General features: G+C 33.7%; 3 protein-coding genes across 5 annotated transcripts in view; all 3 read left to right on the top strand.

The window, feature by feature from the left end:
* Positions 1-6,990, top strand: part of LOC135848801 (uncharacterized) — a 42,992-nt gene extending 36,002 nt beyond the window's left edge. The window contains exons 1-2 of one of the 3 annotated variants that reach the window (XM_065368825.1): positions 4,488-4,685; positions 4,934-6,990. In XM_065368825.1, the coding sequence (XP_065224897.1) occupies positions 4,971-6,731 (1,761 nt within the window). In that variant the 5' untranslated portion in view covers positions 4,488-4,685; positions 4,934-4,970 and the 3' untranslated portion in view covers positions 6,732-6,990. Of the gene's footprint in view, positions 1-4,487; positions 4,686-4,933 lie in introns of those variants that run through there. The other 2 variants (XM_065368824.1, XM_065368826.1) reach the window with 2 other exon arrangements.
* LOC135847836 (uncharacterized) lies at positions 581-3,031 on the top strand. The gene is made up of 2 exons (XM_065367556.1): positions 581-756; positions 989-3,031. The coding sequence occupies exon 2, from the start codon at positions 1,024-1,026 to the stop codon at positions 2,797-2,799; it is 1,776 nt and encodes a 591-aa protein (XP_065223628.1). The 5' UTR covers positions 581-756; positions 989-1,023; the 3' UTR covers positions 2,800-3,031.
* A 4,560-nt stretch (positions 6,991-11,550) lies between the features above and the next one.
* Positions 11,551-14,264, top strand: LOC135848796 (uncharacterized). The gene is made up of 2 exons (XM_065368820.1): positions 11,551-11,791; positions 12,169-14,264. The coding sequence occupies exon 2, from the start codon at positions 12,206-12,208 to the stop codon at positions 14,018-14,020; it is 1,815 nt and encodes a 604-aa protein (XP_065224892.1). The 5' UTR covers positions 11,551-11,791; positions 12,169-12,205; the 3' UTR covers positions 14,021-14,264.
* The last annotated feature ends 1,815 nt before the right edge of the window (positions 14,265-16,079 follow it).

The following is a 16,079-nucleotide window of genomic DNA, read 5'->3' as shown; positions in this document are numbered from 1 at the left end:
GTTTTTGTTTTTTTTTTTTTTTCAGTTGCTCTTTTCTCCACATTGAAATGTTTTAGGTACTCATGATTTTCCAATTTTTTATTCACTCTGCCTTCTTGTTTTTTTTTTTTTTTTTTTTTTTTTGGAAAATCGGTTTTTACCCATTTAGCATTGTAAAAATCGAATATTTGAAGAAATTCTTTGTATGCTGGCAGTTTAACATAAAAGGTCTGAAATTCGGCATGATCCTTATTTCCGACCCGCAGAGTCATCTGAAGATGAATTAAAACCATTTTGAAGCCTCCAGCAACTTTTCGGTGGCTTGAAGTCACCTCTAATTTGGTTCGGTTTTCAAAAATATCAAAAATGTACATTTTAACAAAAATTTTGAAAGCTCTTACGAAGAAGATCTAAGTTGATTAACAGATTGTTTCCAGATGATTGAAATTCGTACTTATATGTTTGAAATTGTGTTTTCAAGAGCCAAGAATTGAGTACGGGGTGTTATGAATATGCTGTGAACGATGCAAGCGATCCTAGAAAAATTTAGGTGCACTACTAGCAACCAGTTTGAGGTGGCAGAGTGACCTGGTTTACATTGTTTCATATTGAGGTTTTGAGGTATGATCTAGTATGTGTATAGAATTATCACTTGACTTATGGTTGTGAAAGTTTTACCCGTGCATATTTTAATGTCAACTCGATAATGAAATTGTTTTAAATTATTGATCTGGTAGGCTGTACGGACTTCGAAACTGAAGAAAAGTTGTCCAACAGGTTAGTAATGTTCACGAGAATCATTAAACTAGTTTTTTGAGAACTGCTTACCTGCAGCTTTTAGAGTGTACTTAATTTGTGAGGTATTGAAATTTTGGACAAGTCAGCAAATACCTACGTGACTTATGAAACTCAAATAGTGGTCTTTTCTATCAATTATTATGCCTACAAACTTATCCCGCACTTGCCACCTGTTCTTTTCTCAGCATTAATGCAACCACTACGATTCTAGGTTTGGATTGAAATAGAGTCTAGTCTTGAACTGCGATGGCAGAATTCACTTCTCAATTGTACGATATTCTTCAACCGACTCCAGTATCTCTGAAACAACTATCAGCGATCGTCATAAGTGCTGAAATATGGCGTTGCGAAGTAGACAAATATCGTTCGGGCAATACGCTGAAGGAATTTCGTCCATCGGGAAAACTTATCTCATCGAAAACTACGCTCATTCCCGATTTACCATCTGTGATTTATCCCATGATTGATGTGTATGTGAAAATATTCGGAGATTCGATGAAGGGCTGGCTATGGAGACATTACGGAGAAGTATTTAAATTTGGATACGACCATGAAACCAGTGTGTTGGAATACTTTGAAGATTTCGTGTGCGATTACGACGGATCCATTCATTACGCGAAAACTGCCCAACGTATGATGCTTTGTGATCGATTTGATCAAGGTCAAATATTTCTAATCGCTTGTACGTATTGCTTCGAAGATCATATCAGACAATTTTATCCAGTTGTATCGAGTGAGTCGATCTTGCCGAGTAATGCCACTGATAACCTGCTGCTCATCTACTGGAAAGTTGTTATGGAAACTCGCATTCAGGCAAGCCGTAGTACCGTAGAAATTATGGTTGATTGTTGCATGCCTCACAGTGGGCTATCTTTGGAATATTTTTGGAATCGTGTTCCACCTGAAAAGCGTTTGCAAAAAGCTATTGATCTTTTTGTCAGTGATTTACGATCGTTTGTTCGATACATTTTACCAAAATTGAACCGTCAGCAGCTCGATGAATTTCTTAAAGAGAAAGGTTGCGAATTGATGTATGCTCTGTTGGAAAATTCTACTTATGATGAAGAGTTTGTCTTACGTACGTGGCTACACGTTAGAAATGCGATGAGCGAGAATGTTTTTACAAATCTGCTCGTGAAAATATTGCAAATTGAGTTTATGGGTTTCTTCGTGAGTTCCGAATTTTTTCATTTATGTTTTGAAATATGGAACAGTGCTCCGGAAAGCCTGAAACGTTTGGCTACTAAAGCAATCGCATCAAATGAGAAAGTATATGAAGACTTGACCATCTTGATTTGCCATCCGCCGCTCTGGAGAAAATTAAAATTCATGCTGGCTATTCTTTCATATGCCACTTACGAGGAGAGAAACGCATTTTGGCGTAGTTGCTGGGATTGTTTGATATATAAGATCCGAGGCGAAGATTTGCACGAAATCATGAAGCAATGTTTCCAAAACGAAGACGAGATTATTGAATTTAAGAAAAACGTCATGGCTGATCACAACAGGGTCCTTGACTTATGCGGATTTCTCCTTCAAGAAATGTATTTAAACGACTTGAATGATTTCGTAAACTTTTTACTGCCCGAAATTCAGCCAGCGAGAAACTTCAAACAACAATTATTACAGTCTACTTCTTTTGATAATCGATGGCGTAATTGTAGTGAAAAGTTCATTCAGAAATCGAAAGAATTCGACGAATTTATCAGCGAAGCTTTCAACGATGTTGATGTAGCCAAGAATTTTAAAAATCACCTAGTGTCGTCACCTTTAATCCAAAACCAAATATTGGACATTGCTTTATTTGTTCCTACAGAACAGCTCGTCAAATTTACTGACTTATTTGTTTCGAATGAAGAAATCCTGCTGCAGTTGAAAACACGTATAATTGATTTTTTGAAAGAAAACGCAAGAGATACTGATTATAAATCGAGACCTTCTTTCATCTCAGTTCTATCATGGTGCTTGAAAAGCGACGAGGAAGTTACGAAATTCAAGCTGACGTACCTTTGTGATCCATAGTTAAGTTAGACCCATTTAAAAAGCACATTTTCTTGAGTTTTTTCACGTTTTTTGCTCTGGAGTGGTCTTGTCGAGCAATATTTTTACGACGTTTTATTACGTTCGAATAGGAATTCATTTCATTATAATCATAGTTGTCAATATTGTACTTTTTTAATTTTTTTATTTGATGACGTTATTTTCTGCTGTTTTGTAAAGGATGCATTGTATGTGAATACATGATCAATGTTAATTTACTGCGTTAGATTTTCTCGTCTTTTTACCCCACACCTCATCCAGTATTTTTCATGCTAATTAGTCAGATGTGGTTCGAACAAATTTTGGAAGGAGCAGTTGGAAACAAAAATGTTAAATAATTTCTAATGTTCAAAAACCATTTTTTTCTTTTACTTGACAAAAAATTTGAATTGTTTTATTGCAAAGTTGGTAGGTGCTGAAATCCAAAATCGAAAATTCGCAACTTTTTTTCTTTGTGGGGGGGGGGGGTTGGTATTTGAAAATCAAATTCAAAAAGAGAACAGAACATTTTCAATTCTTCCGGAGTGAAGCGAGAGCTAAAGCTTCGGAAAATTTATGCTTAATTTGTGAGGTACAAAAAAATGATTTTCAATATAAGAAACTTCAACGCCAATATGTTATGCTTTTTGGCATTTTTGAATAAGCACTTCCATCTTGCTTAAAATTGTCGCTTACCTTATTTGCCCAAAATTGTCAAAGAATAATCTCTCGTCTTTTCAACAAAAATCGGGGGAAAAAAGTCGCCCACATTTTTTAGCAAAATTGTTAAAAATATTTACTTTTTTCCATAATTACTCAATGTTTTCCTAGCCAAAACAAAAAGTTGCAAAAGATCTACAAAAATATCATTTTTTGCCAATAAGTCTCATACACAGCTCTGCTCTTAGCTAAATATGTCAAATTCGAACTTTTTACTTAAAATCATTTTGTAAAAAGTTCTCGCTTTTTCAAAAATTTACAAAAATTTTAGCTTTTTTGAAAAATTGCCGAAAATTGAGGTTTTTTGCAGAAAATTGACAAAAACTCTCCATTTTCAGAACTAATTGAAAATTTCGTTTTTGTGCAGAAATTCTAAATTGTCTCATTTTTTCCAAAAAATTGTTGCTACAAAAGTCTAGCTTTTTTGACTGAAATTGCCAACAAGCCCTTCTTTTTGCTGAAAAAGTTTAAGAATTCTCGCTCTTCCTATTATGAAAAATTTTTTGGTCTAATCTTTAGCAAAACAGCTAAAATCAGTTTTTTTTTTTTTTGTAAAAATAAATTCCGAACAAGTTCACATTTTGCCGAAAATTGTCCAAATAGGTATTTTGCTTTTTACCAAAGATTGATTTACTTGACAATAATAAATTAAAGCCGTTCTGGAGCCTCCAGCAACTTTTAGGGTGCTTGAAGTCACTTTCAATTTGGTTCGGTTTTTGAAAATATCAAAATGACTTAAAATGATAAAAGGTGCTTTGTATGAGGTTAAAACACTTCGAAAGCTCCTACGAAGAAGATCTAGGATGATTAACAAATTGTTTCGAGATGATTGGAATTCGTAAATAGTCCAAAATAGTATTTTCTGGAACCAAGAAGATGGCTACGGTGTGTTACGAATATACTGTCAACGACGCAAGCGATCCTGGAAAAATTTAGGTGCACTACTAGCAACCAGTTTGAGGTGGCAGAGTGACCTGGTTTACATTGTTTCGTATTGAGGTTTCGAGATACTATCGAATGTGTGTAAATTATATCGCTTGACTTATGGTTATGAAAGTTCTATTCGTGTATATTTTATATCAAATCGACAGTGAAATTGTTTCAAATTATTGATCTGATAGGCTGTGAAGATATTGAAACTGAAGAAAAGTTGTCCAACAGGTTAGTAGGTAATATTCACGAGAATCATTAAACTAGTTTTTGAGAACTGCTTACCTGTTTTCACAGTGTACTTAATTTGTGAGGTATTGAAATTTTGGACAAGTTAGCAAATACGTGACTTAGACATTCAACATACTTACTAGTTCATGAAACTCAAATTATGTAGTCGTCTTCTGTCTGTTCGCATTCTATTTTATTGTAGTCATGTTACCTGCCCATTTCTCAGTGTTAATTCAATCATTATGTACGATTCTAGGTTTGGATTGAAATAGTGCCCTAATCAAGACTTGCAAATGGCTGAAATCGGTTCCGACGTGTTCGATATTTTGAATCCAACTCCAGTTCCTCTCAGGGAGTTATCAGCGATCGTCATTAGCCTCGAAATATGGCGCTGCGAAATAAATAAATACCGTTCGAGCAATACATTGAAAGAGTTTCGTCCAACTAGTGAACTTATCTCATTGAAAACTATACTCGTTCCTGATTTGCCTTCTGTGATTTATCCTATGATTGATAAATATGTGAAAATATTCGGAGATTCGATGAAGCGCTGGCTAGGGAGACATTATGTAAGAATATTTAAATTTCAATACGACCATAATACCTGTGTATTGGAATACTTCGAAGATTTCGTGTGCGATTACGACGGATCCATTCATTACGGGAGGACTGCCAAAAGGATGATGCTTTGTGATCGATTTGAACCAGATCAAAAATTTCTAATCGCTTGTACGTATTGCTTCGAAGACGATACCAGACAATTTTATCCACTTATATCGTTCGAGTCGATCTTGCCGAATTCTTCCATTGAAAAGCTGCTACTCATTTACTGGAAAATGTTTCTGGAAAATCACATTCAGGCGAGCCTTGGTATTGTAAAATTGTTGTTTGATTGTTGCATGCCTGTCGATGGGCGATCTTTGGAATATTTTTGGAATCGTGTTCCACCTGAACAGCGTTTACAAAAATCTATCGATCTTTTTACGCGTGATTTACGATCGTTTGTTCGGCACATTTTACCAAAATTGAACCGTCAGCAGCTCGATGAATTTCTTAATGAGAAAGGTTGCGAATTGATCTATGATCTGTTGACAAATTCTAATTATGACGAAGAGTTCGTCTTACGCACGTGGGCATATGTTAAAAATGCTACGAATGAGGTTATTTTTACAAATCTAGTCGTGAAAATATTGCAATGCGAGTTTATGGGTTTCTGCATTAGTTATCCTTTATGTTTTGAAATATGGAACAGCGCTCCGGAAAGCTTGAAACGTTCGACTGTTGAAGCAATTGCATCAAATGAGAAAATATATCAAGACTCGCCTATCATGATGCGCTTGCCGCCGCTCTGGAGAGAATTTAAATTCATGTTGGCTATTCTTTCGTATGCCACTTATGAGCAGAGAAACGCTTTTTGGCACAATGGCTGGCATCGTTTGATTTATAAAATCCGAGGAGAAGATTTGCATGCAATCATGAAGCTATGTTTCCAAAACGAAGACGAGATTACTCGATTTAAGGAGAACGTCATGGCTAATCACAACGAGGTCCTTGACTTATGCGGATTTCTCCTCCAAGAAATGTATTTGAACGACTTGAATGATTTCGTGAACTTTTTACTGCCCGAAATTCAAACAGCAAGAAACTTCAAACAACAATTATTACAGTTTACTTTTCTCGATGATGGGCCAAGTGATTTTAGTAAGATGTTTATCCAGAAATCAGAAGAATTCGACGAATTTATCTGCGGAGCTTATAACGACGTTGATGAATCCAAGAATTTTAAAAATCAACTCGTGTCGTCATTTTCAATCCAAAACCAAATATTGGACATTGCTTTATTTGTTCCTACAGAACAGCTTATCAAATTCACTGACTTATTTGTTTCGAATGAAGAAATCCTGCTGCAGTTGAAAACACGTATGATTGATTTTTTGAAAGAAACAGCAAGAGATACTAAATCCAGACCTCCTTTCATCTCAGTTCTATCGTGGTGTTTAGGAAGCGACGAAGAGGTTGCGAAATTCAAGCTCAAGTACCTTAGTGATCCATAGTTGGATTGTACCCACTTGACAAGCACATTTTTGTGAGTTTTTTCATATGTTTGTTCTTGAATGATCTTGTCGAGCCATACTCGTACTTTTTACAACATTTTATTACCTACGAAGCGAAATTCAGTTCTTTACTCGTATAATCACATTTGTCAGTATTACTCGTATACTTTTTACATTTTTTTATCTGATAACATTATATTCTGCTGTTTTATGAAGAATGCATTGTACATATGTGAATAGATGATCAATGTTAATTTTACTGCGTTAGATTTTCTCAACTTTTTACCTCACAACTCATCCAGTAGTTTTCATGCTAATTATTCAGATGTGGTTTGAATAAATTTTGGAAGGAGGCGTTGGAAACAAAAATGTTCAATAATTTGTAATATTCAAAAACAATTTTTTTTACTTGACAAAAAAGTTAAATTGTTTTATTGCAAGGTTGGTACTTAAATCCGAAATCGAAAATTCGCACGTTTTTGGTGTTTGGAAGGTAACCAGGAAAATGATTTTTTTCTGGGTCAGAATGTTTCAAAATTTGAGCTGAGCTAGTCGTATTTACGTACATATGATGTAGTTTTGATGGAATAATTTGAAAATCGCTTCTAGTTAAACGATTTCTTCGTAAAATTTGTGTTCTTTGATAATCTTGTCGAGCCAGATTTTTTACATTCTAATCATCTCTTCTTTGTTCGCTTCTTCATTTTATTTTTTCATTTTGGTCTTGTTGTTTAAAAAATGTTTCTATCATGTAAATCTATAATTAATTACAATTTCTGCCAAAAACGTTATAAAATTTTGTAATTATTATCAAAATTTCTGAAAAGTCTCATTTTGTGCCTTAAAAAATTGTCACTTACTTTATTAGCCCGAAATTGCCAAAGAATAGATAGTCTCGCCTTTTCAATGAAAATTCGGAAAAAAGTCTCGCTCACATTTTGGCAAAATTGTTAAAAATATTTACTTTTTGTCCAACAAAAATTGCGAAAAAATGTCATTATTTTCTTGTCAATAATTCTCATACACAGCTCTGCTCTTAGCTAATAATACCTTATGTCAAAGTCGAACTTTTTATTAAACATCATTTTAGTAAAAAATTCTTAATTTTTCGGAAATGTACATGAATTTTCGCTTTTTTGGTGAAAAATTGCCGAAAACTGTAGTTTTTTTTGCAGGAATTTGACAAAAACTCTCGTTTTTTCCAAAAATAATTGAAAATTTTGTTGTTTTTTTCTGCTAAAATTTCAACAAGTCTCATTTTTTCCAAAAGTTTTAAAAAAAGTTTCATTTTTTCCCCAAAAAGTTCAACTTTTTTGCCAGAAATTGCCAACGAGCCCTTCTTCCTGCTGAAATATTGTCAAATGTCTTGCTTTTTGCCAAAAATTTCAAAAATTCTCGCTTATTTTTCAAGAATGAAAAAAGGGTAATGTTTAGCAAAACGTCTAAAATCAGTTTTTTTTGCAAGAAAAAGTTCCAAAAAAGCCTCACATTTTTTCAAAAATTGTCCAAATATTTTGCTTTTTACCAAAAATTGTAAAAATTCTCACTTCGTTGACAACTTTTATCAAAAATCTCACCTTCTTTTGCCAAAAAATTGCAAAACGGAACCATCTTTTTAAATTTATAAAAATCTTACCTATCATATCAATTTTTGAAATTTTCTGTTTTTTGATTCCAGTCGTTTTTCTCCACATTGAAATGTGTTACTCGGAATTTTCAATTTTTTGGTTACTTTTTTGAGCTATTTTGGTTACTAATGTTGTTTTACTCAGTTTGTTGTTGTTGTTGTTGTTTTTAGTGTGCGTAGCACACTATTGGTTTCGCTTTGAGAAATTGAAATTTCAATTACAATGAATGTTCTCTTAAGCTATCCAACCGTTTTTCGTACGTATTGGACACCATTTGAGAATCTTTAAGGCCAGTGGCGTAGCCAGGATTTTCTCAAGGAGGGGGCAAAACCAGATTTTTAGGAATGAAAAATCGAAATGTGGGGTAATTTTCTGGAAATCTATTGTGATCTGTGGTGATTTCATGAAAATGAAGGTAAAATTACTGCTCGAGCGAAGCGAGAGCGAAAATTGTTAGAAAAAATGGGTCCAAACAACGAAAAAACGTCCATTTTTGCATGTTTTCTTTCAAATTTTCGCTCGCAAGGGGGGGGGCCATGGCCCCCTTCGCCCCCCCTTGGCTACGCCACTGTTTAAGGCGGAGGGAATAGATTTTCTTCTTTCTTCTCTGCTCACCAATTTCTCATCCGAGAAACTCATGGGGGGCAGCAGGGTCCGTACGGACAGTGTTATCATTAAGTCATGTCTATGTCTCACACCGTGATTTCCTCTGCTGGGAACTTAGCTCGCTGAGTCATAGCTGAGTAAACCTCGGAGGGCATATGTTAGACGGATATGCCTTAATGGTAACACGTATGTGTATAAACAGGTAATTTAACCCTTCCAGCACCGTTCGGTGATGTGGTTGGTAACAATGAGTGGTCAAGGTGTCAAATGAGCCTTCCAGCTTCTTTGGCAAATGGACCAACTCGTAGTTCGAATCCGCGAGTATACGAGTTGCCAAGTTAATATGTCCTTAATTCTTTAGAGCTCCGGCCCTAGGTTTAAAGTGTTTTTGTATATTTTATAATTTAGTAATAATTTAGTAGTGTTAACGTAATTTGTAATTCCCCCCGAATAATCGTTGTGTTGAACCCTTTGAAGTGCTCCGAGTCGGTTTTAAGTTGTCTTTATTGACAAATACATTCGTTTATACGAACCTTGCGTATGATAATTTATTGTGTTCGGTAGTGTACTGTAAAACCCATAGCCGAGGTAAGTAATTAGCTTTATTACAATTACACTAGTACATCTCCGTATCCGATTACCTGCTTATTCGAGTAGGTAATTAGTCAGTAGGTATCGAATATACGAACGTATATTTAGTAGGTACCTACGACACAATATTATTTTATCACAAACAACGAAAAAACGTCCATTTTTGCATGTTTTCTTTCAAATTTTCGCTCGCAAGGGGGGGGCCATGGCCCCCTTCGCCCCCCCTTGGCTACGCCACTGTTTAAGGCGGAGGGAATAGATTAATTTTCATTCAATTCGGATGGGTAATTGCTGAGTAATTGCAATTTTAGTTCATTATTTTAATGCGTTAAATCCTAAAAAAGGGAAAAGGGGTATTGTAGAACACCTGCCGCTCATTGTACCTTGCTATACCCCCAGTCTATTCCATCACCAGCTGTGTTTCATTGTACCCTGTTACACCCCCGGTCTGTTAGCTGTAAATTCCAAGTGGGAGTGGTTTGGTGGGGCGTTCACCAAACAAATATATTATTTTAATGCCTCAACCCTCGTAGTGAATTCGTGGCTGAGTGATTAGGGCATGTAGGTAGGAATAGGAAATTTAGGGACCCAGGTTCGAATCCCCGTGAGGTAAGTAGGTAGGTGACAGATTTTTCGTAGGAAAATTGGATAGGTAAATGCTTTGGAGTTACCTATGGAGTACATGATAATGGGGCAAAAATAATGCTGAAATTGAGTTATGAATTATGATATCATTTGCTAACTAAAAATTCATTTCATTAATTTTTTGTCTACCTATAGCCATAAGTATAGTAAGAATTACCTTGACATGAATAATTTTTAACTTTTTACTTATAATTTAAAAATTACTTCAAAATGAGTAATTAAACTAATTTTTGTACAATTGAAACATGTAATTTTTATTATCATGATTTAGTAAAAATTATTAAAACAAAATGATTTTTACTATTGGTACCTATAGCAAAATTTATTAAAATGATAATTTTTACTATACGATTACAGTAAAAATTATTGAATGGGATCTGGTACTTAATTGTGCTAAATACCAGTATTTAGTTAAATTTTTTTGTAAAAATTACCCATATTTTTTTTCGTGTAATTTAGAGGCAATGCAAATTCTTAACATATTTTATAAGATTTAATTCTTAATTTAGAATAAAAAGCAAGTTCTGAAAATTGGTTTGAAAATTTATAAATTTGAAGACAATGGAAATTCTAAAAAAAATGATATGAAAATTTGTATTTAGAGACCCTGAGAATTCCAAAAATTGATTAAAAGTTCTGTAAGTTGCAGATAATGTGAACTTGAAAATTATATGAAATAAGTATTGTAATATTTATGAAGAAGATGAGAATTCTGAAAAATTGGAGGCAATGTGAATTCCAAAAATTGAGTAAACGTTTTACAATTCGTGGACAATATGAACTTGAAAATTGAATTTGAAAATTTTTAATTTAAAAACAATAAGAATTCTGAAAAATTATTCAAAATTTGACTATTTAGAGGCAATGTGAATTCTAAAAATTGATTGCAAATTTCCTAACTCAGCAGCAATGCAAAATTCTGAAAATTTATTGAAAACTTTATGAAATTGTAGTGATGGGGAATTTGGGAAATTGATTTGAAATTTTGTAAATCTTAAAACAATGCAAACTATGAAAAACAACTAGAAATTTCTTAATTTAGAAGCAATACAAGCTTATAAATTATTCTGAAATACCTATTGTAATTTGGAAAATATGAAAACACTGAAAAACAATTATTATTTTGAAGCAGTGAGAGTTTCAAAAATTCTCATCACTGTGACATGGTTGATTCACTTATGCACTACCTAGATGTAATATCGGTTATAGCTGTAGAAAAGGCAGCTAGCTACGCACACTTTGCAGCTAAGCAAAACTGATGAAATTTTCCAAGATGTCAACGACACCAGCGATCCTAAAGACAGCTGGGAGTACTACCAGCAACCAGTTGGTGCACCACTTGGCTTTACATTGCTTCATTATTGATATTGAGATATCGTGTGTGTCATTATCACTCGCATAGTTGAATTTATGGTCGTTCTCCTTACTTTGAATATTTCTCAGTGAAGGAAAGTTTTATTCCATTGAGTGATTAATAATTTCATAGTTTCTTGTCGAGGGTAACTTGATGCTACTTAAAAATGATTTTGTCTTCGAATTTCGAGAGGCTGTGAAGACGTTAAACTGGTTAAAAAGTTGTACGAAACATTAGTAAGTTTCATTGTAATCATTAAAACCGATTTCTCGAACCTGCTTATAAAATAATTACGCGAATTATCTGGTAATAGACTAATAAGAGTGAGGTAGCTACTCGAATTTGCCATAGGTCAACAAATTCGTGTATTACCTACTTACATGATGTAATATCGGTCACAATCTTATTGCTTTGATAATTTCGAGTGATGGGTATTTTCGTACCAAAATTTCTGAATTGAGAAACAATTCTAATGAACTAAACATATTCACCACGTTTCTTGAAACTCGCATAGTTGTCTTCTATTTTTAGTAATTTCTATTGGAACTTATGCAAATGTGGTCACCAGTCGGCTGTTCATTCCTAAAAACTAATTCGATCATTACCATTCTAGGTTTGGATTGAAATCGTGTCTTTATCGAGAATTGCAAATGGCTAAAATCGCTTCAGATGTGTTCGATATTTTGCACCCAACTCCTATTACTCTTAGAGAGTTATCAGCGATCGTCATTACCCTCGAAATATGGCGCTGCGAAATAAATAAATACCGTTCGAGTAATACATTGAACGAGTTTTGTCCATCTGAGGAACCTATCTTATCGAAACCCATGATTCGCGATTTGCCATCGATAATTTATCCTATGATTGATAAATATGTCAAAATATTTGGAGATTCGATGAGAGACTGGCTAAGGAGACATCATCTAACGCTATTTCATTTTCATTTCGGCCATAAAAACACTGTTTTGGAATACTTCGAGGATTTTGTATGCGATTACGACGGAACTATTCATTACGAGAGAACTGCCGAGCGTATGATGCATTGTGATCGATTTAATGTCGATCAGAAGTTTCTAATCGCTTGTACGTATTGTTTCAAAGACGATATCATACGAATTTGGCCATTTGGATTGAAAAAGACAGACTCGCTGTATAAAAAATATTTTGAAAATCCGCAATTCGCGTATTGGATTGGTTTTCTCGAAAATGATATCTGGATAACTCTACCTCCTATCGAAGAACTGATGTTTGATAAATTCATGCCTCACAATAGACCATTGTTGGAATATTTTTGGAATCTTATTCCATCGGAGAATCGTTTGCGGAAAGCTGTCGATCTTTATATCAATGATTTACCATCGTTTGTTCGATTCATTTTGCCAAAATTGGACGATCAACAGCTCAATGAATTTCTTCATGAAAATGGCTGTGAATTGTTATATGCTCTGTTGGAAAAATCTTGTTATGATAAAGGAGTCATTCTATCGACGTGGATTTACGTTAAAAACGCAATGAACGAGATTGCTTTCACAAATCTGATCGTGAAATTGATGCAAAATGAGGTTACGAGAGACTGCGTGAGTTCCGAATTGGAATATCGGGTCGATGATAGACGCGATCTTGATAATTTTGTTCGATTATGTTTTGAAATATGGTACACTGCTGCAGAAAATTTGAAACGTTCGGCTGTTAGAGACATTGCATCGAATAATGAATTATTTGAAGCCATATTCAACTGTATTGGAGATCCATTAACCTCGAGAAAAATTAAGGTCTTATTGGCTGTCCTCTCTCACGCCACCTATGATCAGAGGAACCTTTTTTGGCATAATTGTTGGCAATATTTGATTTATAAAACAACAGTCAAAGTGGTCGAAGATTTAGATAAAATGATGCTACGTTTACGAGAAGAAGATGTGATAGCAATGAGGAAATACTTCGATGAGGATATAAAGCATGATTTTTTTAGACGATTACTGCTGTTGACGTTGTTCGACGAAATTAATCAACTCGTGAGATTGTTATTACCGGAAATACAAGCAGCCAGAAATTTTAAACAAAAAATACTACGGTTAGCTTTTCTCAATGATGGATTTTGTGGTACTCGTAGTTTCGCATGGATCGTCATGAAACATAAAGAATTCGATGAATTTATTAGAGATGCTTATGAAAATGTCGATCAGTCTACAGACTTTAAAAATGAGCTCATGTCGTCACCTTTCGTCAATCAATGTTACACAAGCCGTGCTTTAGTTTTACCTTCCAAGCAACTTATTGCGTTTATCGAAACTTTTGCCTCGACTGAGCGAATTCTTCTTGAGGTAAAAACTCGCATGATTGATTTTTTAAAGAATGATGCAGCTGATTTTGAATATGTGGTACCGAAATCTTCGATCACACCTCTTTTATCATGGTGTTTGGAAGGTAATGAAGAAGTTTCAAGATTTGAGCTGAGCTATTTATGATCTAGTTTTGGTAGAATAATGTAAAAATCACACCTAGTTGAACAATTTTTTTTCATAGATTCGTGGTGTGGAATGTTTTTGTCGAGCCAGATTTTTGCATTCTAATTCATCTCTTTGTTGATTTTTTTTTAATTTTCATTTTATAACTTTATTTTATTGTTGTGTAAATAATCCATGTCTTATATTTACGAGTATTGTAATTCAATCCTGTAAATCGGTGATTAATTAAAAATAATTATGCTAATGTATTATTGAAAATTTTATTCTTGCCTTTTCAAAAATTACAATTGTCCGAAAGTCTAGATTTTTTTGCCAGAAATTGAGAAAAAGCTCCTCCTTTCTCTAAAATTGTTTGGCAAAAATTGTCAGCAATTCTCAATTTTTTAAGTAGATACGAAAAAATTGTAATTTCTAGCAAAACGACGAAAAATAGTTTTTTTTTGGTAAAAAAAAAAATTTCAAAAGTTCCACATTTTTTCAAAAAATTGTCCAAAAGTTTTGATTTTTCATCAAAAATTGAATTTTTTGGCAGAAATAGCAAAAATTTTCACTTTGATGCCGAGAGTTTCCAAAAATCTCACTTTATTGACCAATATTATTGCAAAACAGTCTATATTTTTAAATCAAAATACCAGATGATTTATTTGTTACTTTTTCAAGCTATTTTGGTTACTAAAGTTGCCTACTCGTTTTTTCATTTTTTTTTGTTTTATTTTGTAAGGGGGGGGGGGTCGGTTTCGGCAATTCAGCACTGTATAAATTTACGTAATATTTGAAAAAATTATTTTGAGGCTTGCAGATTCAAACAAAAATCTGAAATTTGGCTTGATCCCTGTTTTCGACTCATCGAATCACTTGAAGATGGATTCAAGACGTTTCGGAGCCTTCAGCAATTTTTTCGTGGCTTATCAAAAATGTAGGTACATTTTCCCAGAAACTGTAATGACTTTAAAAGATGAAAGGTGCTTTGTACGTATGAGGTTAAAAAACTCGATATTCTCAACTTTTTATCCCACATCTCATCCAGTATTTTACGATTTTTTTTTTTGCTTGACAGAAAAGTTGAATTGTTTTATTGCTAGGTTGGTAGGTTGGTACTGAAATCCAAAATCGAAAATTCACAACTTTTTCTCTTTTTTTTGGGGGGGGGGGTGGGGAGGGAGAATAGCTTCAGGGAATTTACCATTTGTGAGGTACAAAAAAATCATTTTCAATATGAGAAATTTCAACGCCAAAATTTTATGTTTTTTAATATTTTCGAATAAGCACTTCCATTTTTGGTCAGAAAGTTCTCGAAACGAAGCAGGTATAATTAAGTTCCTGGTACGATAAAATTCGAACTCTCGAAAAGATATGTAGCTTCGGTAGCCTTCTTTCATCGATTACAAAGCTCTGTCTTTTGCTAAAAATTTCAAAGTTTCGCTTTCTGCCAAAAATATCAAAAAATCTTGTAATTGTCAAAATTGCCGAAAAGTCTTATTTCTTGCTGACAATTGTCGCTTACTTTATTAACCCGAAATTGCCAAAGAATAGTTTCGTCTTTACAACCAAATTTCGGAAAAAAACATCGCTCACATTTTAGCAAAATTGTTGAAAATATTTACTTTTTTTCCAATAATAATTCAAAGTTTTCCTCGCCAAAACAAAAAGTTGCAAAAAATTTCCAAAAATATCATTTTTCCAATAATTCTCATGTACAGCTCTGCTCTTAGCTAAAAATGTCAAAGTCGAACTTTTTACTAAAAATTATTTAGTAAAAAATTCTCCCTTTTTCGAAGAAGAATTTTCGCTTTTTTGAAAAGAAAATTGACAAAAACTCTCGTTTTTTTCAAAATTAATTGAAAATTTTGTTTTTTTGCAGAAATTCGATAGTTTCATTTTTTCCAAAAATTTCAAAAAAGATAAACCTTTTTCAAAAAATTGTCCAAAAATCTAGCTATTTTGCCTGAAATTGCCTACAAGTCCTTTTATTATTGTCAGTCTTGCTTTTTGCAGAAAAATTTCAGAAATTCTCGCTTTTAAAACGGCTAAAATAAGTCATTTTTATACTTAATTAAAA

Source organism: Planococcus citri, chromosome 5 (assembly GCF_950023065.1).
Source record: "Planococcus citri chromosome 5, ihPlaCitr1.1, whole genome shotgun sequence".
Taxonomy (NCBI): Eukaryota; Metazoa; Arthropoda; class Insecta; order Hemiptera; family Pseudococcidae; genus Planococcus; species Planococcus citri.
The sequence above is the reverse complement of the archived record's forward strand: the minus strand, read 5'-3'. Positions and strand labels throughout refer to the sequence as shown.

Excerpts from the sequence above, each read along its gene's own strand:
- LOC135848796 (XM_065368820.1), top strand. The coding sequence starts at position 12,206 with ATGGCTAAAATCGCTTCAGATGTGTTCGATATTTTGCACCCAACTCCT.
- LOC135847836 (XM_065367556.1), top strand. The coding sequence starts at position 1,024 with ATGGCAGAATTCACTTCTCAATTGTACGATATTCTTCAACCGACTCCA.